Source organism: Equus asinus, chromosome 17, assembly GCF_041296235.1.
Source record: "Equus asinus isolate D_3611 breed Donkey chromosome 17, EquAss-T2T_v2, whole genome shotgun sequence".
Taxonomy (NCBI): Eukaryota; Metazoa; Chordata; class Mammalia; order Perissodactyla; family Equidae; genus Equus; species Equus asinus.
In genome coordinates this window covers 10,328,497-10,355,531 of record NC_091806.1, presented here as the reverse complement: position 1 = coordinate 10,355,531, position 27,035 = coordinate 10,328,497, and the positions used below count along the sequence as shown (strand labels likewise).

Sequence of the window (27,035 nt, the reverse complement as noted above, 5' to 3'; positions counted from 1 at the left end):
GCACTTATATGTGGAACCCGAAAAAAAAAGAACCAACTCATAAATACGGAGAACAGACTGGCGGTTGCCAGAGGTGGGGGATTGGAAGTGGGAAAATGGGTGAAAGTGGCCAAAATAAAATAAATAAGCCCTGGGTATGTAATATACAGCATGGTGACTATAGCTATATATAAAAAAAAGTCACCTGAGTATGATACAGTGAGAAACGCGACTGCAGCTGAGGCCACAAGGAAGGCTGAAGGTCAAATTAGGAGCTGGTTCACATAGAAAATACTGGACCAGTTCAGAATAGCTCTCCACGCTCTACTTTTGCTCCAATATAATAGATTTTCAGAATTACAGACTCAGTTCCAGCCAAAACTGGCTCCCCAGCATATTATATTTTCAGGAGGAAATCTTTGTTTTGGTTTATGACTCAATAACCAAACTACCAGCATTTATAAAACAGGGATACAAGCCAAGGCCATTTAATGCTTCTGATGCTAAGAGGAATCTTAGGGTTGAGGTACATATTTTCATTCCTGGAAAAGCTAATATGGAATCAACAGTGTTTTAAGATCCGTAACAGTTTAGAACACAAGAAAAGCGACCTTTTCAAAGCATCTCTGCCCCTTTTCCTTCTGAGCATACTTGGTGCTTCTGCTATACCAGCCCCCTCCCCCCCAACACTACACATGTGCCCCTGGGCCTTTGTACATGCTGTGCTCACTGCCTGCGATTCACGTTCCCTCAGTTCCTGACTCTGCAGACCACTCACTTCAATTCATCTCTCAAAAGCCAGACCAGGCCTAGGAGCCAGGACCCCTGGCAGCAACGTGCACACCGAGTGCCTGCAGATCTTCACTTCTAAACACCGCTCCCACTAAAACAAATCTGACCTCCTAGGAGAGATGGCTGGAACGTCTTTTTGCACCAGAAAGCAAGAAAGTGCTAAAATAAGGACAAAAAGCCGGTCTGAACGGGCTCCCGCTGGCCAAATCTAGGGCAATTTAAACATCAAAACGAAACAAATAATGACATGAATGGACTGGAACACATCGAAGAAAAAAGAATTCAGAGTCCACACTGATACTAAAAGCCACTTTTAAATGGGGGATTTGGTGGGGGAGAAATTCGAGCACTTCTTTTTACAGAAGAATGTCAAATAATAAATGTAGAAGGAATGGTTAAAAATCATTCTGGTTAATAATCGACATGGGCAAGAATCATCCATAATTGCTAAAACCATTTGGAAACAGACCAGGGAAACTGCCAGCACGTGCTGCCTGCTACCGTCACTGAGAAAGACACGAGATCGCTGCACCAAAAATCTATAATCTGAATCTATCGTGAGGAAACAACCAGACAAACCTAAGCTGCAGAACATTCTGGAAACAACTGGCCTGAACTCTTCCAAAGTGTTGATCTCATGAAAGAGAAAAAATAATGCAGGGGAACGCTCTAGAATAAAGGAGACGAGACAGGACAACTAAATGCAATGAGTGACACTCGAGTGAGTCTTGAACTGGGGACAATCTCTAACGGACATTACTCGGGGCAACTGGGAAAATGTGGATATGGATTTAGTTGAGACAATATTGCATCCACGGTTAAGTTTCCTGAGTGTCATCACCATATTGTGGTTAACAGGACCGGGGTTGGCGAACTCCGGCCTGGACACCAAATGCAGCCCCCCAACCTGTTTCTATACAGCCTGTGGGCTAGGGATGGATTTTGCATTTTTTTAATGATTGAAAAAAATTTTTTTTCATATTTCCTTTATACGATTTTCAAATTTACAGGAAATTCAAATTTCATTTGACATGATACGAAATGCACATTTCAGTGTTTATAAATAAAGTTTTATTGGAACATGGCCACGCTGCTTGGTTCACGTGATGTCCATTCCATGGCTGCTCTCGCCCTGCGATGGCAGAGTCGAGCAGGTGTGATAGAGACTGTAGGCCCATCAGGCCTGATGTCTGTAACCAAGTCTCAAGCGGTTCAAAAAAAAGCACAAAGGAATGCGTAAAAAAAAAAAAAGACTGTGTGCACCGTGCCTGTAGGTACACATATAGAGAGATACATAAGGCAATTGTTATAAAATGTTAGCAATAGGTGAGTTTAGAGGCAGGATGTGGGGGTGTTCATCATACCATTGTTACAACTCTTCTTCAGTTTGAAAGTCCCAAACTAAAGAGTTAATAGAAATTAACAAACAAACCAGCATGAAAGCACTTGCTGGCGCGCGCAGGCGGACACACGGCCAATCTGTTTCAAATATGCCTTCTTTTCTTCCTGGACAAGCCCATTATTCTTCCCTTCTCGGAGCCGCCCAAAGCTTGGTAAGATCGCCCACTCCCGCTGACATCTCATGGCTTTGCGCTGTCTGCTCACACTTCCATCTCTCCCGGTTACTCAGCGTTTCTCAGACTCTGTTCTGGAGGGCGTGCCACCAACTTCTGCACGTCCAAGTTCACGTTTTAAAATAAATCCCCATTTTACGACGGGAGCCGAAATGGAAAACAGGGAAATACCATTTCACGTCTGTTTCCCTCAGAATAGTAGGAGGCTGGCAGGCGGGGAGGTTGCCCGACAGCAGGGGAGCAATGCCATCCCACAGCATCCTTTATGGGGAGCCTGGGAAATCTGTCCAGGATCAGTACCCAGAAGGGCTGACCTCCTCAGGAGCTACCTGGAACGGTTCACGTTACGCACAGAAAGTGCTGGTAGCTGACCAGACTGGCCTCTGCCCAGTGACTGCCAGATTTGGACCCCCTGTAGCTAAAAGCGCATACACAGATCATTGTGGTATGCATTTGTAGCCTCATTCCTGGCTCCATGTAGGGTCTCCACCATTATTTTTCTTTCTTCTCTCTCTCCCAGTTTTAATACGCTATCATATTATATTTTACGTATCCTGCTTGGCAGCCCTAAATCCCTTCTGGAACGAGACCGGGTGTAGGTGAGAAACTTAAACAGAAACCCTGGGCTGGCCTCCTCTTTCTCCCGCCTCTTCACCAAACCACACGGCTGCATGACACTCCGCAGGCGCGTCTTGCCTGCAGCATCGTCTCCAGCCCGCAGCGTCTGAGGGCAGCCTGGGCAACCCTGGCACCGATCTACAGAGTTTATAACTTCCAAGGAGGTGAGAAAGCAGAGGAAGGGGTGTTTCTTTTCTGAACAGCCAAAAGTAAGTGCAAAACTCTGCCAAGGGGGAGATGAAGCAGAGACACGGAGTGGAAACGGCCATTTGGCGCATCTAAAGTCAGGCCCGCTCGCTGCATCACACTGAACGCAGTGGGACCAGCTTTCCTCCGCGTTGAGGGGAGATGGAAGGGGGGACTTGGGCAGGGCAGGAAGGATGAGTGGAACAGAGGCAACCGGGGCCGGGAGGTAGGAACAGACTCGACAAGGAAGGGAGGCAGAGAGGACTAGGAGGCAGGATGAGAGGGTGGGTGCTGGAGTCAGACTGCGCCAGCTCAGCTCCTCCGCAGCTGCTTAGCTTTGTGCAGAATGACTCACCCCGTCCAGGCCTCAGTTCTCCCAGCTGTGGAATGGGTAGAATAATATCTACTCCACACCGGCATCATTAGGATCAAATGAGATCCTGCTATAAAGTGCCGAGCACAGACCCAGACACACAGTAAGTGCTCAATAAACACTCATGGCTTTCTTATCACTAACATCACCATCATTTCTGCCGGAGTCGAGTGCACACACTGAGCAACTGTGGGAGGAAATGGATTTCGTTGGATGGGGGCCAGGGCTTTTGAAGGCGGACAGAGGTCAAGAAAGGACAACATCAAATATGGCTTTGGGACAGGATTTGACAAGTGACTGTGGTTTACTTAGGATGTGGGACTTCCGGATCCTGGTCCAAAATCAGCGCTGTGGTTCAGCCCACTTGCCCCCTCTCCCATCCTCCGGCCAACCCACTGCCTGGGCAGCCAGAGCGGCTCCTGAGCCCCGCTCGTCCCCAGCGGAGGCCCAAACACACACCCGCAGCGCACACACCCCCACACTCACACGGGAGCCGCTTTCTTGAGCCATTTTGTGCATCTGTTCTCTCCCAGCTTTCAACATCTCTCTCGCTTCTCTGGATCACAAAGGTGGAAGCCCCATGGTCCCGTGACCTCCAGCCATGCCCTGCCTGCACCCAGCCACACGCCACAGCTCAGAGGCCCTGGGAAGGAGAAATGGCACCCCACCCCGAGCCACGGGCCACGCCCACTCGACTGGTGGAGCTGGTCTATGGCCAGGCTGCAAACTCTGGGGCTTCCTATTCTGCCTTTTCTCTGGACCACAGACCCACACCAGGCTGCAAACCTGGGAAAGCCGCCCGCCTCAGAGACCCCACGCTTGCCTGGTTGGGTGGTCCCAAGGTCTAGGCTCTCATGTGGGGAGGAGCGATCCTAACAGCCTTTCCCTGGGCACGGCCCCAGATTTTCTCCCCTGAGACTTTCCCACAGGTTGAGAAGCCGTCACCTCCTCTGTGGAACTTCTACCCATCCCTCAAAATCCTTCTCCAACGTGCCCAGTTAAAATCAATTCCCGTTCTGCCTGCCCTAAAGCTTCTGCAGCACTGGTCACCAGCAGCACTGGCCTCCAGGTCACTGGGTTGGGAACAAGCCTGCTCCCCATCCATTTGCCTTGGCCCCTGCCGCTGTCACTGGACCACAGGCTCCATTAAGAATGGGGAGTGAACCTCATGCATTCTGTTACCCCAGAGCTCCCCGCTCAGGGCCTAGTGCTTGGGGGTCGCTCTGTCTCTGTGAGGTTGGGCTGAGTTTGAACACATAACCACCGCTCCCCCCTTAGCCACGTCTCCCATGACGGACTCCCCGAAGCCCCCTGGCATCGTGGAAGGGAGCTCTGTGCGAAGCCACCCACGGTCTACTGTGTACCAGCTGTGGGACCCAGGCTGCTGATTCAACCTCTTCAGTCTTGTGTTTCCTCATCTGACCCCGAGGAACAGCAACCTCCATCTGCAGGACCGTGGAGAGGAAGAATGTGGTATGCACCTGGCATATAATAATTGCTCCATGAGCAGCCAGACTTTTCAAACAAGCCAGCCACCCTTGCTGGCTCCCTCTCCTCACCTCCTACTCATGCCTCCATCCACAGCCATGTGGCTTCTGCCCGTGAAACTGCCCCCGCCAAGGACACCAAGAACCGGGTGCTGCCCGAGCCAAGCAGATTCTCTGTCCTCCAGCTTCTCAGCCTCTGTGGCACCGACCCCACGGCCCATCCCTCGCCAGGGCTTCACCTGCATATATTCATCCGTGCCATCCTCCCCACCTCCAGGCATCTCCCCGCGGCTGCAGATCCACACACGTCAACGAGCGACTGTCTGGACCTCGCCCTCTGGGCATCTCAGGCGCACGTCCATCTCTGCTCACCCCAACCTGAACTGGCCGTCTCCGTTCTCCTGGGTCTCAGGCCACCTCTCTCCAGCTCTCCGCACATTTTCTCAGATGTCCCCCCAAACACGGAAGCCTGCTGCCCTAGCTCCCTACGGCTGCCGGAACAAACTTACCACAAACACAGCAGCTTAAAGCAACACGTTTATTGTCTTACAGTTCTGGAGCGAAAGTCCTAAAATCAAGGCGTCAGCTGGGCTGGGTTCTTTCTGGAAGCTCTATGGAATGATCCGATTCCTGGCCTTTTCCAGCTTCCAGAGGCTGCCCGCACTCCTTGGCTCCCGGCTCCTTCCTCTACCTTCAAGGCCAGCGGAAGAGCATCTTCCAGTCTTTTCTCTCTGACTCTCTTGCCTCGCTCTTATAAAGATGCTCGTCCTTACATCGGGCCCACCCTGATAAACCAATTTCTTCATCTCAAAATCCTCCATTTGACCACATCTGCGAAGTCCCTTTTGCCCTGTCACATGACCTATTCACAGCTCTCGGGGCTCAGGGTGGGGGCATCTGTGGGGGTCATTATTTGGTCTACTGTACTCAGCTCCCTCCATCCACTCCAAACCTCTAGGATAACCCTCCAGGGACAGAAAAAATGTTGACCCACCTCCTTTCCACGGCCAACGTCTCTGTCTGAACCTTCTCAGGCAACGTGGAATCTTATCCATCCTGCCTCATCTCTACTCTATATTCAACAGTTTCTTTGGCGGGAGTCCTCCTTTTTAGGACGTTAACGTGTCTTTTATTAACAGACTCCCTTGTCTGCCCCTAGCCATCACCTTCCTACTCCCCTCTCTCTTCCACTTCTCATCTCTAATGGATCTTCTGAGAAGTGACTATCCTGCTCACCTCCATTCTAATAAGCTTTCCGTCTCATCATCTTCTGCAGGGTTTTTTCACCACGGTCCTGTTGACAATCGAGGCCAGACCATTCTTTGCTGTAAGAGGCTGCTCTGTGCATCGTAAAAGGTTTAGCAGCACCCCTGGCCTCTGCCTCCTGGATGCCAGCAGCGTACTCCCCCTCCTCAGCTGTGACAACCAAAACTGTCTCCAGACACAGCCGATGTCCCGGGGGGTGGGGGGGGGGCGGGGAGCAAGTCGCCCCAGGTCGAGACCCAGTGTCTTATGGGAACCGTTCTTGCCAAAGTCACCAAGGACTTCCTGGCACTAGATCCAGTGGACGACATGAACCCTTCGTTCGCTCGGCTTCTCAGCAGAATTTGACACTCTTGGTCACTCCGGCCTTCCAACCTCGCAGGCGAGCCCCCCTTCCGGGCCACCGACTGTTGAGTTTGCTGAAGCCTCAGCCCCAGACTGTCTCCACCTCTCGCCCAGCCCGTCCTCCCTGGGGGCCGCCCTCCACAGCGCTGGCCCACGGACCACCTGCGCACAGGGTGACATCTCCGAACCTGCTTTCTGAGCTCCAAACCCATGGATCTAACTGCCTACTTGACATCACCACTTGGATGTCTTGACGCCACTCCAAGCTCGACAAGTCCAAAACCCAAATCAGGATCTTCCATCACCCCCGTCCCCTTCCCGCAGCCCCCATTTCTCAGAGAAAAGCACATTCCCGGCCGGTTGGGAGGCAAAGACTGCAGGCGTGTTCTTGGCATTTCCCTCTCCCTTGCTTAGGCCAATTAGCCTATTTCCAAATCAAACCTCTTTCATTTCTGAAATGGTTCACAATCCAGTTGGCTTGTCTTCACGTCTTGGCCTAGAGAACAACCCCAGCTCCCTAACTGGGGCGTGGGGAGTGGCCATCGCTTCTTGACCAAGGCCCCCTCCCCCCGCAGTTCTCCAGCCTGCAGTCAAAGTTAGCCTTTTACAACATAAATGAAAGCTTCTCATTGTTCTTAAAATAAAGAACACAAGTCCCAATTTGGCCCACTGGGCCCTATATAGCCAAGCCGCCATCTCCTCCAGGCCTCTGTTTGCTGCATTCCAGGCACACTGACCTTCCTCCAGTTGCTCAAACACACTGTGCTCTCTCCTGCCACAGGGCCTCTGCACACGCTGTCCCATCCATCTGGATGCCCCTCATCAATCTTCACCCGGTGGGCATTCTCTTCCTTCAATAACAGCTCAACCATTAGGAAGCCTTCCCCGACCTCTGGCCACACCACTCCCCCTGCTTGTTCACCTTGCTCCTGGCCTCGCCATCTCTCCATCACCTTTCAGTCATAATATCATTTATTTACCTTATTCTTTGATTCATTCCATCTCCCCCACAGTAAACTCTAGGAGGGCAGGACTGACATCTGATCTGGCCCACCCTCGTATCCCCAGGGCCAGCCCAGGGCCTGGCACAAAGGGGACCCTGAAGAAGTGTTTACTTAATGAAGAGGAATGATTTTCCTACCCCCTCAGCCTGCCTTTCAATATTGTCCCACGTTCCCCCATCTCTGTTCAAACTCAATCCTTGAGAGTCGTCTTTGCTCTTCCTTCTTCTTCATATCTTTGAAACCCCTCTTTCTCTCTCCACAGCCCATCCACGAACGCATCCTGGAGATTCTCTCTCCTACGTCTCTCCCAGATATGCCCCCTCTAGCACCTGAGTTTAAGCCATCACGTTTTCTTATCTGAACCCCCATCCCAGCTCCCGCCTGGAATCCGGATTCTCTGCTGTGCAACCTCTGCTCGGAAGCTCAGAGGCGTCCCCTGGCTTATGAAACACAGCGTGATCCGGCCCCACCTTCCCCTCCTGCCAATTCCTCGTCACTCTGCCGCTCCGGCCGATCGCTGTTGCCCCACGAAGCTTCTCAGGGTTCCTCTCTCAGTTGTTCTGTCTGCACAGAGCATCTTCCCACCCTGTCCCACGACCGCTACTCACTCATCAGTTCTCAGGCTAAAGGAAATCTTGCCCAAACCCCTCACGGGGGCCAAGAACAACAACGATCGCTGATGGTCACTGCGTGCTTACGAAGGCCAAGTGCGATGCTAAGAACTTTACAGTACGGACTCATCTAATCTTCACCAAGCAGCTGTGCCTATCCTGTTACGGAACAGCCACAGAGACGTTAAATGACTCGTCCAAGGTCACATTAGATAGTAAAGAGCAAAGCTGACTGACATAACCAACTTGGGCTGTGGGCCCCAAATTCCGGAGCACTACGCACGCTGCCTTCTCTGGCTGTTCCCAGAGCATCCTCTACGCCCCCTTCAGTAGCAGTTATCACACGTGTATGACTTGTTCAACGCCTGGTTCCCGCCAGGCCGCCCGCGCCCTCAGAGCAAGGACCGCGTCTGTCTGGTGGAAGTCTTTCCCTCCGGCAGGCACCAAGCCCAGTCACCTGGTGTTACCACTGTGTGAGCTGAATGTCACGCTCTGCACCCCCTAGTCCCCAGCTCCAAGTCACGGGCTCCAGAGGGGGGCTGGGGGAAACCCTTCGTCCATGCCACTGCCTGGCCCGCCAGACACTCACGCAAGGATGCATGGGAAAATCGCCCTGACTTCTGCCTGGCTGGCTGCGGGGGCTCCCTGAGCCCCACCACTGATTCTGCCGACCGCCGCCTGGTGGGCTCTTCAGCATGGCCCTTAGCCACCAAGGGTCGCAGCCCCTCGGCGGGGCCAGGGGCTAGAGCAGGACCCATCCTTCACGTGTCCGGGAATGATGGCAGAAAGCTCTTTGGCCCAGCTGGGCCAGCGCACGGCTCCCCCTGCTGGTTTCCATGCACGTTCCTCGGCACCCTCTCCCACGGAACAGCCCAGGGGACACTCACCAGCCACGAGAAGAAGCCAGTCGATTTGTCCTGGGTGGAGATCTGCCCCTCGTAGGGGCCGAAGATGTGGCCTTTGGGGATGACCTCATTGATGCATCGCACATCATTCTCCCCACTGGCTTCCTTGACCACCTCCATGCCCTGCGGGATGGTGAGGGCGGCCCGGTCTGGGATGCCCACGGGCACTGGCGTGTCGGACACAAACACGGGGGGACCGTGGTTCGGGCACTCATCCACAAAGTACTCCTGGCAGGACTCACAGACTGGGGGGACGGAAAGAGGAAAGAGAGCCTCAGAGGTGGCGAGGAGGCAGGACCTGCATGGAGGAGGTTGAGGGGCTGACGGAAGCCCACCCTGAGGATAGAGTGGGGCAGGGCAAACACCCTGCACGGGACTCTGGAGTCCCAGGCCTGGATCCACCTTATCCAGCCGCGGGCCCCTGAATCCTCAGCGGCAATCGCCCATTCCCCTCCCTGGGGGCTCAAAGGCCACGTCTGCCACTGCTAAGCACACCAGTGCTCCCTTTGTCTCAAGTTTGAAAAAGCAGAAGAAAGAGCACAGCTTTGGGCTCAGAAGGGTCTGGGTTTGAATTGCAACCGCGCATCTGTGGGCCGCGGGACCCGAGGCGGCGTCCTTCACCCTCCCGCAGCCTCAGCGTCCTCACCTGGGAAATGGGACCAGTAATAGGCACCTCAGTGGCTAACGGTAAGGATTAACTGAGGCCTGGACCTGGGCAAGGAGCTGTGTGACCGGCAGCGCCCATCATCGGTCTTATCGCGGAGTCCCTAAGCAGAGGCGGGGAGGGGGTGGGGAGCGGGGAGGACCCAGGCGGAGCCCCAAGCTCCACTTACACCAGAAGTCCACTTGCTGGAAGCTTTTGGGCATGATGAGGTCACGCTTCCCCTTCAGTTTCTTGGGCTCCACTTCCATGGCTGAGGGGTCTGGTCTCCTGGAGCTGCCAGGACACGGGCCCGTAGAGAAAGCAAAGAAGCCATCAGAGAGAGCCCGGTGGGCAGAGAAGCCGAAGACGTGGCCAGGAGGCCGCGGGGACGTGGGGCAGGCGGAGCGGTAGCAGTCCTGAGGCCGGAGCCCCGGCCTTCCGGGGCCACTCTGCTTGAGTTTTTCAAGAGCCTGTGCTCGCCTCTGGTCTCAGGAGCTGCTCAGGGCAGGGCAAGGGAGGCGGGCAGAGAGCGGGAATGCTCCCCAGGGTCGCCAGCCAACCCAGCCCAGGGAGTCCCCCCTTCTCCCTCTCCTGTCCCCACACAGGGGCCTCACCAGGGCTGGCCATACTCCTGGTCACGGAGTGGCGAGCAGACCTCCGTCTTCACCACTGTCACCATGTCCCCCACGGCCGCCTTGGTCTGCGCCAGGCACTCCTTCATGTTCTCAGTCATTCTGTCCTGGGGACGCGAAGGCGGGACCAGCACAGGAAGAGGATCAAAGAGACAGGGGAAGAGGGGTGAGTGGCGGAGAGGGCAAGCAGGGGTCCCGCGGAGTCTGCTTACCCTCCCTGCCATCCCCAGAGGAAGCTCTTGAGAACACAGACAACAAAAACAGCTGTAGCCTGGCCAAGAGGAAATGCCATTTCTATCCCGGGCTGGTCCTGGGGACGACTGGAGCCACCAGCCCCGTGGGGTCAGGGGTCCGGGGCAGCTCAGGCCAGGAGGCAGGGCTGGGTGGCACAGCCTGGACTCCAGGAGCAAAGGGCAAACGGGATGGGGAACCCACAGGAGCCACAGCCCAAAACTCTGCAATGGGGAGCAGGGCCCCGATCGAGTCAAGCCCAGCTGGGGCCAAGGGGGGCGGGCGGATGAAATGGAGCCCTCAGCGCCCGGCTGCGCAGCCCCTCACCAGGAGGCTGCCAGGGAATGCAGCCAGGCCCGCTTTGCCAGCTCAGAGCAGGTACAGGCGGGGCCTGGGGGTCCTGGTGTGGGCCGGCGCGCCAGCCCTGACTCCCAGCCCCACCCCGCTCTCTAGGGGAGTCCTCCCAGCCCGCCGCTTACCGCCCTCCTCCACCACCGCGCAGGGCTTCAGCCCCTCCCTCGGCACCCCGGGGTCCTCATGCCAAGCCCGGGGACACTCTTCGGGCCAGGGCAGCGCCCAGCTCGGGCTGGGATCGCGCTCGGCCCCTGGACTGGGCGAGCAGCATGTGTGACTCACTACCCAGGGCCCCGCTGGCCACACCCCTGCTCCTCGGCTAATCAGCCCCCTGCTCCCCACCGGGGCCCCAAAGCCGGCGGCGGCTGGGAGGGGTGTGGGGAAACAGGACGGCCTGCCCCCTCCTCCGAGCCGGCGGGGACGGGGGCGCGCGGAGGGGGGCGCGGGCTGCCCGGGCCGGCCGAGCCGCTCCGCCCCAGCCCCCGGGCGCCCCCAGCCCCCGGAGCCCGCGGGTCGTCCCGGCCGGGGTCCGGCGGGGAAAGTGTGAGCTCGTGCGATCGGGCCAGGGCGGCGCACCGGCCGCGCGCAGGGGAGGCGCTGGGGGCCAGGGAGGGCGCGGGCTCGCTCTCTCCCTCTCACCAACCTTCCCGGCGGGGAGCTCCCTGCCCTGCCCTGCCCGCCCGGCCCTGCCCAGCGCCCGCCCCCCGCCCGCCAGGCCCGGCATTCCTTGCGGGGGCATGTGGCTTCTTGCCGGCCCCGGGGGCACGCAGTTGGCTGGCGGCCGGGAGGGGGGCGCGCGGGGAGCGGGAGGGAGCGAGCGGCCGGGAGGGGGCCCCGCCGGGGAGGCATTCCAGCCCCTCCCGCGGGGCTCGGCCCTCACGCGGGCCGGGGGGCGCCGGGCGGGCGTCTGGGGTGGGCGATAGCGCCGGGAGGCGGGGGTCGGAGCAGGTCTGCGAAATGCGCGAGCGGCCCCCGCGCGCCCTCCCGGCCTCCGCAGCCCGCTCGGCACGGCTGCAGCGCGGCCTGCGGCGCGAGCGGAGCGGCACCCGAGCCTCCGGCTGCGCCCCGCGCGCGCCCCCTGCCCCATCGGCGCGGCCGGGGCTGCGGAACCGGCGGCGGCAGCTCGCCTGCGCCCTGTCCACGGGGTGCGAGCAGGGGCTCCGCGCGTGGTGCCTGGCCGACCTCATGGCCAATGGGATGGCCCCCAGCCACCCGTGAGGGCACAGGGCTTGGGGGTCACCGAGGCAGGAACCTAGGGCTGGCAGATGTCAAGTGACTTTCTCAAGGTCACGCGGTCCATTCCTGGGGAGGTGTGCACTGGAGCCTGGGCCCCCTCTGAGTCAGCTGGAAACGGGAGAACCCCCAACTTCAAGCGTTGTGTTTCTGGCTGGTTTACCTCCTTGTCACACCCTCAGCGCAGTCCTTTTCCAGAAGGATCACCGCCACAGTCACGCTGGGGGGAGTTCAGGCCTCAGCCCACATGTCCAGCTGCCAGATGGGGGCAAGACCCAGTGGATCTGCTGTACCTTTGTCCTGAGAAGCGCTTCTCACTTGGATGGGCGACATCACACACAACACATCCCGAGGCAGTTAAGTCTAGTGGTTAGGGGCCTGGGCCCTGGAGTCGCACTGACTGCAGTCAAGTCCCACTAGTTAGCCATGTGACCCTGAGCAGGTGTTCAGGACTGAAAGTTTGTGTCCCCCGTCCCACCCCCCCCCCCCCAATTCATGCGCTGATGCCCTGACCCCCAGTGTGCCTGTATTTGCAGAAGGGCCTGTGAGAGGTGTTAAAGGTTAAGTGAGGTCATAAGGGTGGGGCCCTCAGCCAATAGGGCTGGTGCCCTTTTAAGAAGGCAAAGAGACAGGAGAACCAGCCAGCACCTTGATCTTGGACCTCCCAGCCTCCAGAGCTGGGAGAAATCACTGTCTGTGCTTGAAGCCCCCGTCTGTGGCCTTTTGTGGTGGCAGCCTGAGCTCGCTGACTAAGACAGCAGGTTATATAACTTCTCTGTGCTCCCGTTTCTCCATCCGGAAAATGCGGCAAATGTTAGATCCTATCACAGACTTTGCTATATGAAAGCAACAGCGATGACTTTGGAGGGGGCTGCACATCCCCCCAAGGAAGCTGATAGGACGGGCTGTGAGGGACCTCATTAAGGAGTGGCTTTGCATTCTCTCAGTTAGACTGCATTTATTTTTTAAAAGTCAATCATTGGCAGGCTCTGGCACTGTATTAGAAACAGCCTGGGACCATTTTGCACCGGGCTCCCTGCTCTGGCCCCTCTGCCCTCCGCCAGCCCTGCCTGTCTGCCACGCTCCACCCTGACCTGGGGCTCTGCACTTGCTGTGCCCTCTGCCAGCAGCACACCTGGAAAACTCCTACCCATCCCTCAGCGCCCCCTATGCGCCACTCCAAAATGCTCCCTCCAGCCCCCTGTCTCTTTCCTCATGGCACTTGTCACTCTTGAAACGGTCTGTTGTTAGCTTAACTGTTTGATTAATATCTGTTTCCCATAATAGATTATAACTCCCGAAGGCCAGGGGGCTGGTGCTTTTGCTCAACATTAAATTGCTGGCACTTGAAACAGTGCCTGGCACCAGGGCAGAATGTTAGAAAGACAAGCAAGGCACCGGGCATGGAGGTTAAGGAGGCACCCACTCTCAGGGTCGTGCATGCGCAGAAGTGGCACCTGGGAGTGCGCGCCTCCTTAAATTTTGCTCCCACGGTGACTTCCCTGCCTTCCCCTGGCCTCAGTCTTGCCTAGCACCTAGTATATGCTCAATAAATATTTGCCAAATGAATTTGTGACCAAATGACACAGGTCTGAATTCTCTGGCCCCTCTGATATGTCCTGCTGGCACGTTGAGAATCTGCACTCTAAGAGAAACCTCAGAAGGGAAGAATGGGTGGCGGGGCTGAGCGCTCCTGGGGGCCCGATATCTCTGCCAAGCAAGGCGAGTGGCCAGGTGGGTGAGGCTGGCACAAGGGCAGAGGGGGGGCCGTGGGGAGCAGGGTGGAATCAGACTCTTGAGGTGGCATCCGATAGTAAGGTGAATACGGTGTAACGTACAAGCTGTGTGACCACGGGGACGTCGAACAACCTCTCTAGGCCTCCATGTCTTCCTGGGTAACAAAGAAATCATCGTAATTGCCAGGTTAACCCCACGAGGAATAAATGAGATAAAGGCTGTGGCAAGGCCTTTCAAAGAGCCACGTTCTGTGGGTTTACGAGGGCTATTAATGTTAAACTGGCTGCCCGGAGGCAAGGGGGTGAGCAAGAAGAGGGGAGAGGGGAGAGAGGATGGAGGGAACAGCGACTAAAAAGTGGGGCCGGGAAGGAGGGCAAAGCAGGCAATAGAAACAGAATAAAGGATAGAAGGGAAGAGGGAGAGAAGAGAGGAAAGGGCACAGAAAAAAGCAGATGAGAAGGAAAAGGGAGACAGAGAGAGGGAGAGATGGAGGGAAAAAGGAACCCAGACATTTTTCTAAGTCTTAAATGGTCCCAGGAAAACCATCCCCTTCTGGGAAAAGCATTCACTTGTATCCCGGAGCAGAGGTGTCTCCAGGCCACTTCCTTTCACGTCTTATTTTTTCAGTTACATCCCACCTTCATCGCATAAAAGAATGGAGATGATTTATAACAGACGCGTACTCAACAGGGCAGTTGAACAACCAGAGACCAGATGGAGAAAGAGTGACGCCAATTATACCATGCATCTGTTGCAAGATGGCTAGTGGTTTAGCTTTTCATTCAGTTCCGAGCCTCCTGGCAGCCAAAGCAAAAAGGGAAACATGATGGGTTACAGAATTCCCATTATTTGACAGCTGTTTATTGACTGTCTGCACAATTAAGTCCTCTCCATTCCTGGAGGAGTCCAGCTGCCTGGAGAACCAGGACAAGCCTCACTTACACGGCTGATGTGCTTACAACTCCTTTCTGTATCTGCAGTGAAGGCTGCAGGGGCAAAGAGGGAGAAGATAGGATGGGGCAGGACCAAATGAACTTCCGTTTGGGAAGAAAGAGAGAACACGGGCTTATGTCCTTCCTGCGGTCCATCTCGGCGGGCACCGAAAGGCCTGAGCCAGGGGAAGCTCCAGCCACCGCCTCTGCAGACTGCTCGGGCCCTGCTTGCCCGGTGAGGGACTTGGGGGAGGGGTGGGCAGCAGGCCTCCTGGAGGGCTACAAGCTGCTGGCAATGCTCCCTCTCAGCTGGCTCCTCCGAGTCTGCACATGCAGAGATTAGGCATGTTGCGAACCCAGCAATGAGATGCAAACCCAAGAGGAGGGGCAGCATGCAGCTGAGGAGCCTGCAGCTCTGTTTTCACCCTTGGCAGCGTGCCAGGGGCCTGGAATGCCCAGCAGCCACGGTGGCCAGGGGACTGCCAGTCTGTGCCCACTCGGTTTCCCGAGAGGCTGGCACCGTGAGAGTGTGGCAGGTCTGCTCCGGGACCACCGCAGCATCCTCTGCCGTCCCCTCTGATAACAAAGGCACAGGGGATGACGGGGCAGACCCAGTCACACAGTGACCTGGGCTGGGTATCCTCAGCCCTGGCTCTCAGTCCTGGCGGGGCCACAAACTTTTTAGATGACCCTGAGCAGGTGCTTGCTTTGCTCGGAGCCTCAGTTTCCCCTTCCTGGAAAAGAAAAGATCCAACATGGTTCTTAACGGTAAACCATGAGGGTAATGAGGAGAGCGCTTGGAATTATGACGGGAAGCTCCTGAATTTACATGCCCAGCACCACTGCTCAGAGAGAGAATGAACTGCACGCCTTGAGATTGATGAACTTATGTAGATACTTTAGTGATGAACGAAAGATACATTTATAAAAACTGTCCTGAATTCATAGAAGCCCTATGTCACTGTGTGTTTTGTTAATCGGCTGATACCAGCACAGCCACTTACAAGCTATGTCACCTTGGGAAAATTAACAGACCACTCCCACCTCAGTTTCCCCATCTGTCCACTGGGCGTCATATCAGAACCCGCCTCGCAGGGCTGTTTTGCATGGCATAAGGCCTGGCATATAACAAGCACTCTATAAATATTAGTTATTATCATTCATTGTATTTATTATTTTAAAAGTCCAGCAGACATCAGGCGGGCATGTTGGTGAGAACTTTTTGACATTTAAAAGAGGGCCTCACAAGCAGTGAACACCCTTAATAGAAAAACACTTTTAATAACTCCAGACTATAAAGATGCTCATCCGAATAGAAAAAGTGGAAAATAACCCAAAAAAGCAGTTTGCAAAAGAAGAAAGACAAATGGCCAACCTGCTTTATGGAAATCTGCAAAACTTTAATATTCAAATAGATATAAATTAAACAGATAAATATCATTTTTGCTCTATTAAATTGGCGAAGATTAAAAATTTTGATACTAATCAGAGCTGGCAAGAGTGGAGGGGAAAACCCTCCTACGCTACTGGTTGGAATATAAATTGGTGTAACCTTTCTGGAGGGCAATTTGGCAACACGTATCAAAAGGCTTGAAATGAACAAAACGTTGGGAGGAGCAATCCCCAGTCTAGGGATTTATCTTAAAGACATCATTAAGTTGTGTGCAAAGATTTACCCACAAGGCTGTGCTCTGCAATGCTATTTAGTGGCAAAAACTAGGGAAGGACTTAAACTTCGATGACAAGAGAGAAGTTAATAGAGAGCATACAATGAAACATTAGACAGCAATCAACAAGGCTTTAGAACACTTTTTGACATGGAAACACATGCTCAACATATTGTTAAAGAAAAGTGAAAGTTATTGGTAAATGAAAGAAGCCAATTTGAAAAGGCTACATGCTATATGATTCCAACTCTATGACATCCTGGAAAAGGCAAAACTGCGGAGACAATAAAAAGATCAGTGGGTGCCAGGGGTTAAAGAAAGGGAGGGGCGAACAGGCAGACTCAGAGGACGTTCAGGGCAGTGAAATGACTCTGTGTGATGCTGGAATGGTGACACACGTCATCGCACGTTTGTCCAAACCCATAGAATGTGCGACACCAAGACTGAGCCCTCATGCAAACTATGGACTTTGCGTGATAATGACTGGGTTCATCGATCGTAATAACTGTACCGCTGTGGTGTGGATGTCCACAGTGGGGAAGATTGGGAGGGGGTATATGGGAACTCTCCGTACTTTCCGCTCGATTTTGCTGTGAACCTAAAACTGCTCTAAAAGATAAAGTCTAGTTGTTACAAACGAAAGTTGTGAAAAGACGGATACAAAACGATTCCACTAAAAAAAATATATGTATATGTATAGCTATACGGATTTGAGCACACAGGAGGAGAGGATACATTTTGAGATATCAGTAGTGGTTAGTTGGGGGGTTATGTTAAAGAGAGTTTCTGCTTTCTTCTTTTTGCTTATGAGAAAAAAACGTCAGGCCAGTTTGGCGGCACAGTGGTTAAGTTTGCGCACATTCCACTTCAGAGGCCCAGGGTTTGCAGGTTCGGATCCTGAGCGCAGACCTACACACTGGTATCAAGCCATGCTGTGGTGGCATCCCTCATAAAATAGAGGAAGACTGGCACAGATGTTAGCTCAGTGACAATCTTCCTCAAGCAAAAAGAGGAAGATTGGTAACAGATGTTAGCTCAGGGCCAATCTTCCTCACCAAAAAAAAAAAAAAAAAATCACAAAAAATCTTTAAAGGAACTCTTCATACTCATTTGGTTTAGAAATTGCTAGAGAAGATAATATCTAAGATCCTTCCATCTTTACCCACTTGTCATTAGACGCTAAGATCCAGCCAATTAGTTGGGAGGAAGGAGGACTCCAAATTAAAGACTGAAGACCAGGCATAGAAGTGGCACATTATGCACATTTGATGAATGAATGAATCAATCAATCGACCAATTGATCAATTAGGGCCCCAATCTTTCCACCACGAAGCATCTCTGTTTTTAATTTTTTTTTCTGATTCCCATTCTGGAAGATTTTGTCTACTGAACATACTGCACACATTGTATAATAATTCATTCATTTTCCCAGTTTTCCCTACCCACAGAGGTTATGTGGTGACAAGAGTTAACACGTAGATTAGTTGTTATCATCTGAAGCAAAAGCAAAGAAATCTGGCACTCGGTCACTTGCCCTGCTGACTATAGAGAGCAGTATGACATTCATGACACTCCTTTATGTCTAAGAAACGGCTCGGTGGGTAGGAAACTATGCAGCAATGGGACTCAGCGACAGCTACATGCTATACTATGGATGAGTCATAATGCTGAGAAAAGGAACGAGACCCTTAAGAGTACATATTGTATCATTCAATTCACATATAGTTAGAAATATAGGGCCAGCCCTGGTGTTCTAGTGGTTAAGTTTGGTGTGCTCCGCTTTGGCACCCCAGGTTGGGTTCCCAGGCATGGACCTACACTGCTTGTCTGTCAGTGGCCATGCTGTGCCGGTGGCTCACATATGAAAAGAGGAAGATTGGCAACAGATGTTAGCTCCAGGCAAATCTTCCTCAGCAAATAAATAAATAAATAAATAAAAGGGCAAAACTACAATGTTAGAGGCGTTAGTGGTTATCCTTGGGAATAAGTAGAAAGGAGCAGGAAATGGAGTTCTGGGGTGCCGGTCATGCTTCATTTCTCGATCCGAGTGCTGGCCCCATGGGTGTGTTAAATTTGGACAAGTACACTGAGTGGTGCTTTTATAACACGTGCATTTTTCTATATGTACTCATCTGTTAATAAAAACAAAGAAAAAACCCTACAGGGGCCCTAGGGGCAAGGAAGTCCCCTGTGGGGCCCTCCGACCCCATCCAGCCCCTGATCTTGCAGCTGGGGAAAGTGGGGTCCAGCCAGTTGAGGCTCCTGCCCCGGTCACGGCCGATCGGGTTTCAGACTTTCACGTGCATCAGCCGCGCAGCTGGCCGGGGCGAGGAGCACATTCTCCCAAGGTGCTTCCTCCCGCAGAACCTTTGAAAGCGAACGCGCTGACTCCACCATCAGGAGACGTCGATAAGACGCTGGAGGCAAGTGAGTAAAGGCTCGAAAGTCGAGTAGAGCATCCTTTTGACGTGCAGCTTCTCACAGTGGACACTGCTGGTGGCTTGGCTGGATCCTGTTCCCCTTTCCTCCCCACAAACAGAACTGGACTTTGCTCGGGTGCCAACCTCCCTCCTAGGACCCCCCCCCGGCCCCCCAAGATTCAGGGAAAGCGGGGCCACCCTCGGGAGAAAGCACGCAGCCACTGTTGCAAATGGCGGCCGTGTCCTGAAGAGGAAGAGGCTAGGAGAGCGGAGCAGAAGGAAGGTGTGGTACAGCGACAAATATATTTGGTCTTTGTCCCCGGTTCCTGGCACGGAGCTCCTTAAACCCGTGGAATTTCCCAAGAAATAGGAGTGCCTTTCGCTATTCACAGGAGCCCCTTCCATCACACCTGGGTTTACGCTAAGGAGCTGGCTGAGGATGGGCCCCACATAAGTCAGGATGGGGCTGCTCGCCAGACAGACTGTGGGATTAGGAGCTCGGAAGTTTCATCCTCACCCTCTGATCTCCGGGGAGGGGAGGGGCCTGGAACTGAGCTCTAGAAGAATTCTTAGCTTCCCAGCTGGTGGACACATCGAGGTGCCGGGAGGGTGGCGCACGAGGAGACAGCTGGGGGCCCTGACCCCTCTCTCCACACCTTGTCCAGGGGCCTCTTCATAGGCTGTTCCCGGGGGGTCCCGATGGTGTATCCTTGATGCTAAACCAATCACAGCAAGGAAAGCATCTTCCTGAGTTCCATGAGTCATTCTAGCAGATTCTAGAACCTGAGGAGGGGCTGGCGGGAATTCCTGATTTGTGTGGGTCGGAAGTACGGGTGGCCCAGGACTTGCAACTGGCGTCTGAAGTGGGGACGGTCCTGTGGAACCAAGTCCTTCCTGTTACTCTTCTTTTGACTCCAGCCGGCCCAGGACGGGGTTTCTGCTACGTGCGGCCATGGTCATCCTCCCTGGTGCCACCCACCGCGGGTCCACTCGGTGGGTCCAGAACTATGGCGGTGCCTCCATAAAGCGTCCACCTGGATGGCACCTTGGCCTACAAAGGGACAAATCGAGTAGGCCTGTAGCATCTCCCCAAGGCCACCCATCTCCCCTAAGCGGGAGACCTGACCGGAAGCTAGCACCTGAGCACGCCCCCTCCCACGCTGCTGGGGGGCCGCACGCTGGTGCGCATGTGCAGAGCCGTTGTGCCCTGGGAACCTTCCAAAAATGCAGGTGCCCTTCAATCCTGCCACTTCACTTCCAGGAATTCCTCCACGACACGTGTGTGAGCGTATGCAATTCCAGCAGTCTGCAACGGCCAGACTGGAAACAACCCGCGTGTCCATCCGGAGGCGTGGCCACACCACAGGTGGCTGTTTCAGAGAAGGAGGTGAGGGAAGAAAGCCCCCCCTCCTCCTCGGCCAGCGCCCTGGAGCCAACTCTCCCGCCGGCGTGGAGGGCTGTGGGGGCAGCCTGGCCCGCGCTCCCTGCTCGGGCTCTGTCCTGCTGCCCAGTCTGCGCCCCGCAGGCAGGGGGACCCGTCACAACCTAAGTCAGAGCAGACGGAGCCCCATCTCACGCGGAGCAAAGAGCAAAGCTCTCCAGGGGCGCAGCAGCCCACGCCTGCCCCCTTTGCTCCGAGCCCTCATCTCCCATTGCCCCCTCACTCCCAACGACCCACAGCGGCTGCCGCGCTCAGCCTGCAACATGGCACGCTCCGTCTCGAGCCTTTGCACTGGCTGTTCCTCTGCCTGGAATGCTGTTCCCCCAGACACCCGCAGGGCCTTCCCCCAAGGTCACGTTCTCTGGCCTCCTCTATAAAATTGCAACGCCCTTCCGCTTTCTCCCCCACCTTCCTCGCTTTATTTTCCCTCCTGGGCACCACTCACCATCAAATTGAGGTAGCACTCATTTGTGTCCTTGGCTGGCTGTCTCCCCAGCTAGAACATAAACTCCAGAAGACAGAGCGGTTTATCTGTTTGGTCCGTGGCTGTACCCTCTGCCGCCAGAACCATGCCTGGCACACGGTCGGCACACAATCCACATTTGCTAAATGGATTATGTGATTAGTGGCGAAAACAAAATCGAGGTAAAGAACAGTATCTGTAACTTGAGAGGCGGCAGAAAATGTGGCTGAGAGCATGGATACCGGGGCAGGGCTGCCTACATTCAACTTCCAACTGTATCACTTAGCGCTGTGTGATGTCGGGGGAGTTCCCTAACTTCTCTGTGCCTGGGGATATTAACAGCACCTGCCTGGTAAGGCTGCTATGAGGATTAAATGAGTTAATATTTGTAATATACCTAGAATGGCGTCCGACACAAAAGCGAGTAAGCTATGTAAACATGCCACATTTTAATGAAATAAAGAGGACACACACACTTGTCTGTGCTCATGTATGCACAGAACAGCTCCGGGCTGTGACAGCTGCTGCTCCCAGGATTGACGGCTGGGGGAGGAGAGGGGCTTCCTTCTCACGGAATTTTATGCCAGATGCATGCTTTTCTGATTTTACAAATATATTGGTAAAGCCCAGGAGTTCTGAATCGTTTTGGCTGGGCGCTGGCTCCATGGAAGTTTTATACTCCTCTATCTAGCTTTTCTGCATAATAAAAAGTCAAAAAAAATACGTCTTCAAATTACTAGATGAAAACATAAGCCCCCCCGCTGTCCTGACACCTCCCCGCCCCCAGCATGCCAGGGAGCGGAGCAGGAGGCCAGGAGACAGCGGGGGCGGAGGAGGGCTCCCCCCAAGCACCTGCTGTCCCCGTGGTAGGGGCCCCTGAGGTCCAAATAAATTCCCCAAGGCCAACCTGGCTCCAGGATTCCCGGCACCAAGCTGAGCAGAGCCAAATAAGGCCTGAGGAGCAGGGGTGTGCACCCGTGGGGGGCAGGGGCGGGCTGCCAGCCGTGTGGGCTCTCTGGGCACAGGGTACCGGGGCACAGGGAGGGCACTGTTGCAGACGACCAAGGGGGCGGGTGGGAAGGTGGTGAGTGCAAGAGGCCTGGATGAGTAGATTCTTCTCAGAAAAGCTGCCATCCTGCACTGACCGCTCACGGGGGCCTGGGGGCCCCCACACAGCCTCCGGTCACCTCGGCTCCTGATGCTGATGCAGAAGGTGGGAATTTGAACCGTCTGCCCCCACGTCACGCCCGTGGCTCTGCAGGGGTAGGGCTGGGTGAAGTGTGCTCGCCCCTCTTACTGCCTCTTCCAGGCAGTCAGAGCTGAAAGGGTGTGCCCAGAACTCCTGGTCAAGGCCCTGCTTTCTAGATGAGGAAACTGAGGCCCAGAGGGGCAGTCCCTTGCTCAAGGCCTCCCAGAGGAAGGCGGTGGGAGATGCGAACCCCGCCAGCAGTCTGTGCTCAGCAGCCCCTCCCCCAGCGCCTGGTCTGCTGTCCCGCTCCAGGATGCTCTGCACATTCTCACCCCCACACACCTCCTGACCCACAGAGCTGGAGCCTCTGTGGAGCGAGGTGGGACCTGGGGAAACACCACGTGGTGTTTTAGCTACAAGGAAAGGGGTCTCGCTGTCTACACCACGAGTCCAGAGGGGAAGGACTGTGGAGGGAGGGCCGCAGCATGGGCCTGGGGCCAGCTCAGCAGCCCCAGCTCCTGGCCTGCCCTCTGTGGTGCGCTTCTCCTCCCTGCCTTGCTGTTCCATCCTGCCCCGGCCACTCCCACTGGCTGTTTACTTGCCCAGAATCTCGGGATTCAGAGAAATCTCAAAAGTCACCCACATCCTTGCTTCTCGAGGCATGGGCCATGCACCGGCAGGGTCAGCATCCCGCGGGGAACTCCACCCTACACCTCCCAAATCAGTCTCCCTAAGAAAAGGAGAGCCCAGGTGATTTGCATGCATGGGAGAGTTTGAGAAGCACATGGCTAAACGGCAGGATGCTTGAAGCCCCAGTAAATATCACCACCAAGCGTGCCTGGGTGCCTCCAACAGGGGACTCACGACCAGGCAGCCTGGCCACCACTCCGTCTTTGGACAAGGAAGGTGCCTGCACATGTGAGCACGTGTGTGTGTGTGTGTGTCGCTGTGCCTGCATGTCTGTGTGTATCCACGGTGGCCATTTATGAAGAATTCATTAAGCATTTTGCCGCATACTCAAGGAAAGGCTCTGCACATGGGCTCATGCTAAGACCTGGATCTGAAGGCATCCAAGAGAACCTGGCTTTCCCGGGCAGCCCCTGGGTACCGGGCCTCGTGCCAGGCGGTCCACTTTTGTTATTACTCACTTAATCCTCCCCACAGCCCTGCGGGGCGGACTATGTCCCCTTTTCACACGTGATGACATCAAGGATCTACCTGCAGCTCAACCTCAAAAGACTAACAGACACAAATTCTCGGGACGCAGGCGATAAGGAAGTCAACATGAACGGGATGACTTGGGACAGCTGTGCGCACAGGGCGGCGGGGGCCCGTTATTGCAACGCCCGGCTGTCAAGCTGGCCAAACAAATGGGGCTTTCGGGGCTTCTGCGGCCAAGCTGATAGGTCCCCACTGAGGAGGCACCACGGGACCGTGTCGCTCCACCCGGGAGGCAAGCTGGCCAGGACGGAAGCCCCCCATCCCGGTCCTCCAGGAGGGAGGCAGGAGCGGCACAGATGTGGCCGATGCCAGGCCGTATGCCAGGTGCCACATGCACGTGGAGGACATCCATTCATCCTGAGACGCGTCTGCGTGTGCGGAGCACCAGGCACTGTCACAGGTCCCCGCCCTTGCGAGGCCTGCAGCCGGGGCAGAACGTCTGTCAGTTTTCCCGCTGGCATCCATTCCTCCTTCTGGCACCAAGCCCCCTGGCATCCCTGGGGAGCCCCTTCTCCAGATGCTCCACGCTGGGAAAGGAGTGTGACCAAGGACCAATCAAGCAGGGTGCACGTCTGGCTGTCAGAGTGGACGGTGCAGGAAAGGGAAAGAGCCCAGGCAATCGTGAGCTCTTGAGGAATCCGCTGGGAATAGAGGCTGCGGAAGAACAGAAGGTGAGTATGGAGCTGCTGGTGGCCAGCCACTTTGCCACCATGGATGACAGCCTGCCTCTGAACGGAGCCAGCACAGAAGAAAGCTGAGGAAGATGGACAGACTGGTCCTGATGACACAGTGTGAGCCCCTGGATCCAACTGTGCCTGAAGCTGTAGATGCTCCTGGACTTCTCACTTGCTGAGCCCATAATTCCATTTTTGTCTAATCCTGCTTGACTTGAGTTTCTGTCTGGTTGTATTTAGTCCTTTCAACAACCTGGTGAGTCCAGTTTTGCTTGATTTGTTTTTCAGATAGAAAATGGAGGCTCAGAGAGGTTAAGTGCTTTGAACAAGGCTGCACAGCCGCTGTCTGGAGTCTATCAAAGTCAAAGCCCACGCCATTCTAAGGTGGCAGTCTAGTGTGGGGGGTGACAAACTGCAATCAGGGGTGCAGTCAGGTCTTCCACAGCAGGGAGTGAAGGGCCCTCCCGGGAGAGGTGGCCCCTGAGGGACAACGAGAACGAGACCTTGCTCCACCCAGACAGGCCTGTGGCAGAGGCCACAGAAGAAAGGACCCACAGTTACAAACTGGTGGCTGGGTTACTTCTTTTCAATTTTTATTTTTGCTTTCCTTGCCAACTTTGAAGAAACAGAAGATGTCGTGTAAAAACGTGGATTTTCGGCTTCTCTGGAAAATCAGAAGCACTAGCAACACCAGGCGGGAGGACCCACGTGGCAACAACCTGCCTGAGCTGGGTGGTGGTGGCCCCGCTGGAAGGGGCGAGCGCTTACTCTGCGGATCTCCGGCCGGCCCGTGTCACCGAGGGACCTCCCCCCTGGGCTGGCATCTGAGTTTGCGGCCTGCGAGGCTGAGACCACAGTGCTGTGTGGACGTGGTCCTGCGAGAACCCAGCCTCTGATGAGAGGGGCGCTGGGTTGGGGCCTCGCCAGCCTCCCAGGCTCTGCCCGGTCTGGCTGCTCCCGAGTGTCCAGGGCCCAGACGGGTCCGCCACACACACTCGGTGAACAGAAGAAAGGAGAGGGTACGTGCGAGCTGGAAGCTTCCGGGACGACCTCGCAGCGACCCCGTACACCCTCTCCGCGGGGAAGCCCAGCATGTGGCTGCGCAGGGAGACAGCTTGGAGGCGAACGTGGCTCCCCGCTGCCAGCGGAGCATCTGGGGAAGTGACTCCTCCTTCCACGCCCTCACTCACCCCTCCATAAAATGGGCACAATAATCGTCAAATAGGGTTTTCATGAGCAAAGCGATAAGCAGTCAGTAAACGACCATTAGCTCGACCTCTTCCCCCAATCCACCGACCTCAGATAAATTCCTGCCCCTCCCTGGGCCTCAGTTTACCCAAGGAGGAGGGGTTTGACTTCCTGCAGGACCTGCCGGCTCTGGCATTCCGTGACTACGAAAATTCAGCATTTGTGCAAACCCCCGGAGCTGGGCCACGGAGAAGCCCCCACAGGTCACAGGGGTCTCTGCTGAGCTGCTCCACCATTGAGGTGGAAACAGACCCCAAGGACCATCAGGGGAAAACCATTCGATTCCAAATTCCTTTATATTTAGCCCAAGTTCCAGCCTCAGCAGCCGCTGGGGCTCCTTCACCCCAAAACATGATTACCCAAAGGCACAGGGACCCGGCTGGAAGGAACCGGCCCCCGATGCCCTTTCTGGGGTCCCTGGGGTGTCCTGTTCTGGGAGGGGCCCCCAAGCAGGGCCCACACGGGAGCGTCGCTGCGGCTGGCGCCCGGGCACCCAGCTGGCAGGGCCGTCTCCACAGCTCTCACACGCCCCCGGAGGGGAAATGATTCATGAAAACCAAGAGGTAAAATTAGCCCAAAGGCTGCCGAGTACTGTATGCAGCCAGCAGCCCGGAGGGAGGGGAGGCCCTGGCCGCCCCCTCTGCGCGGCCTCTCGCGGGCTGGCGGAGGCCAGCCTGGCCACCAGGAGCCTCTGGCTCTGGGCCTTCTATTTCTGGACTCAGCCTCCAGGGCTGTTGGCGAGGCTTCTAGAACTGTCTCTGACCCCCTCCCCCACCACACTCCGCAGACCCCTGCACGCCATGGGGGACCTGCTGAGTGTCAGTGGGTTGCTAGGGAGTCATACACGTCAACCCATTTCATCCTCATCTCCACCTTAGGAGGAAAGTTTCACCTCCTCTGTCTTACAGGTGAGGAAACTGAGGCTCAGAGAGGTCAAGCGGGCAGCCAAGGGTCAGGGGCAAAGCCAGAATCCAAGCCCGGATGGCGTGAAGTCCCAAAGCTGTGCTCTCCCCGACGGCCGGCGTCATCCGCCAAACTTCGGGTTCTCGGGGTGGGCCGAGGGGAGTGGACCCAGCGGGCACCCCCGGCAAGCCCCCTCATACACTGCTTTCCACAGTCTCAGGACCAGTCGATGCCAGAACCTGGTGCTCAGCTCCAAGTGCAGTTGTCCCAGCGGGCAGGGTGGAAGGTCTCCAATATCCTAGTATCTTAAAAAGGGGCTGAGATAATGCCAGTCTGGGTCCTGACGCACAAATCGTACCCCTAAACGAGGGACAGAACAGCAGGTGTCAGCCAGCCCCATGGCCTCCCTTCACGGGGCCATGCACCAAGGCCCAGAGAGGGGAGGGCACTTACTCAAGGCAGCACAGCAAATCTATGGCAGAGCCTAGGATGGAATCGTGTGTCCTGAGAGACATCGTCTCCAAGAGGCTGCTGCCAGAACAACTTACAAAGAGAGGAAGTGGGAGTGGGATGGGATTCCCTACAGGGAGGGCAGCTGAGGGGGGAGCCACCCTGAGACTCCCAGGGGCCCCCCATCTGGTTCTGCCCCAGGTGTCTATCTGCCCCTATTTTTGGAACCCACAGGGGAGGCAGCAGCCGAGTGGGACTTGAGTCCTGCCAGACCCGTGGGGCTTTGGGAAAGTCACCCACCTGCCCGGGCGTCAGGGAAGGATGCTCCGGAAGCTGGCGAGAACGTGTGTGTGCGAACACGAGGGCCCGGCGCCCTGGAGTCACGGGGCTCTCCCTCAGCCCCTCGGCCCCTCGGCCCCCCACTTTGCCCAGAGGAAGCCCAAGGCCAGTCACGGGGCAC

The 27,035-nt window shown here is 55.5% G+C and overlaps 2 protein-coding genes across 7 annotated transcripts in view; one reads left to right on the top strand and one right to left on the bottom strand.

Moving 5' to 3' along the window:
- TP53I11 (tumor protein p53 inducible protein 11) overlaps window positions 1-27,035 on the top strand; it is a 456,279-nt gene that overhangs the window by 229,982 nt on the left and 199,262 nt on the right. The window lies entirely within an intron of this gene.
- The window catches only part of PRDM11 (PR/SET domain 11), an 83,777-nt gene that overhangs the window by 41,982 nt on the left and 14,760 nt on the right, over window positions 1-27,035 (bottom strand). For 5 of the 6 annotated variants that reach the window (XM_070487573.1, XM_070487576.1, XM_070487571.1 and 2 more), the window contains exons 2-4: window positions 10,395-10,519; window positions 9,971-10,074; window positions 9,120-9,382 (exon numbers count right to left, since the gene is read on the bottom strand). In XM_070487573.1, the coding sequence (XP_070343674.1) occupies window positions 9,120-9,382; window positions 9,971-10,074; window positions 10,395-10,513 (486 nt within the window). In that variant the 5' untranslated portion in view covers window positions 10,514-10,519. Of the gene's footprint in view, window positions 1-9,119; window positions 9,383-9,970; window positions 10,075-10,394; window positions 10,520-11,122; window positions 11,679-27,035 lie in introns of those variants that run through there. The other variant, XM_014861257.3, reaches the window with a different exon arrangement.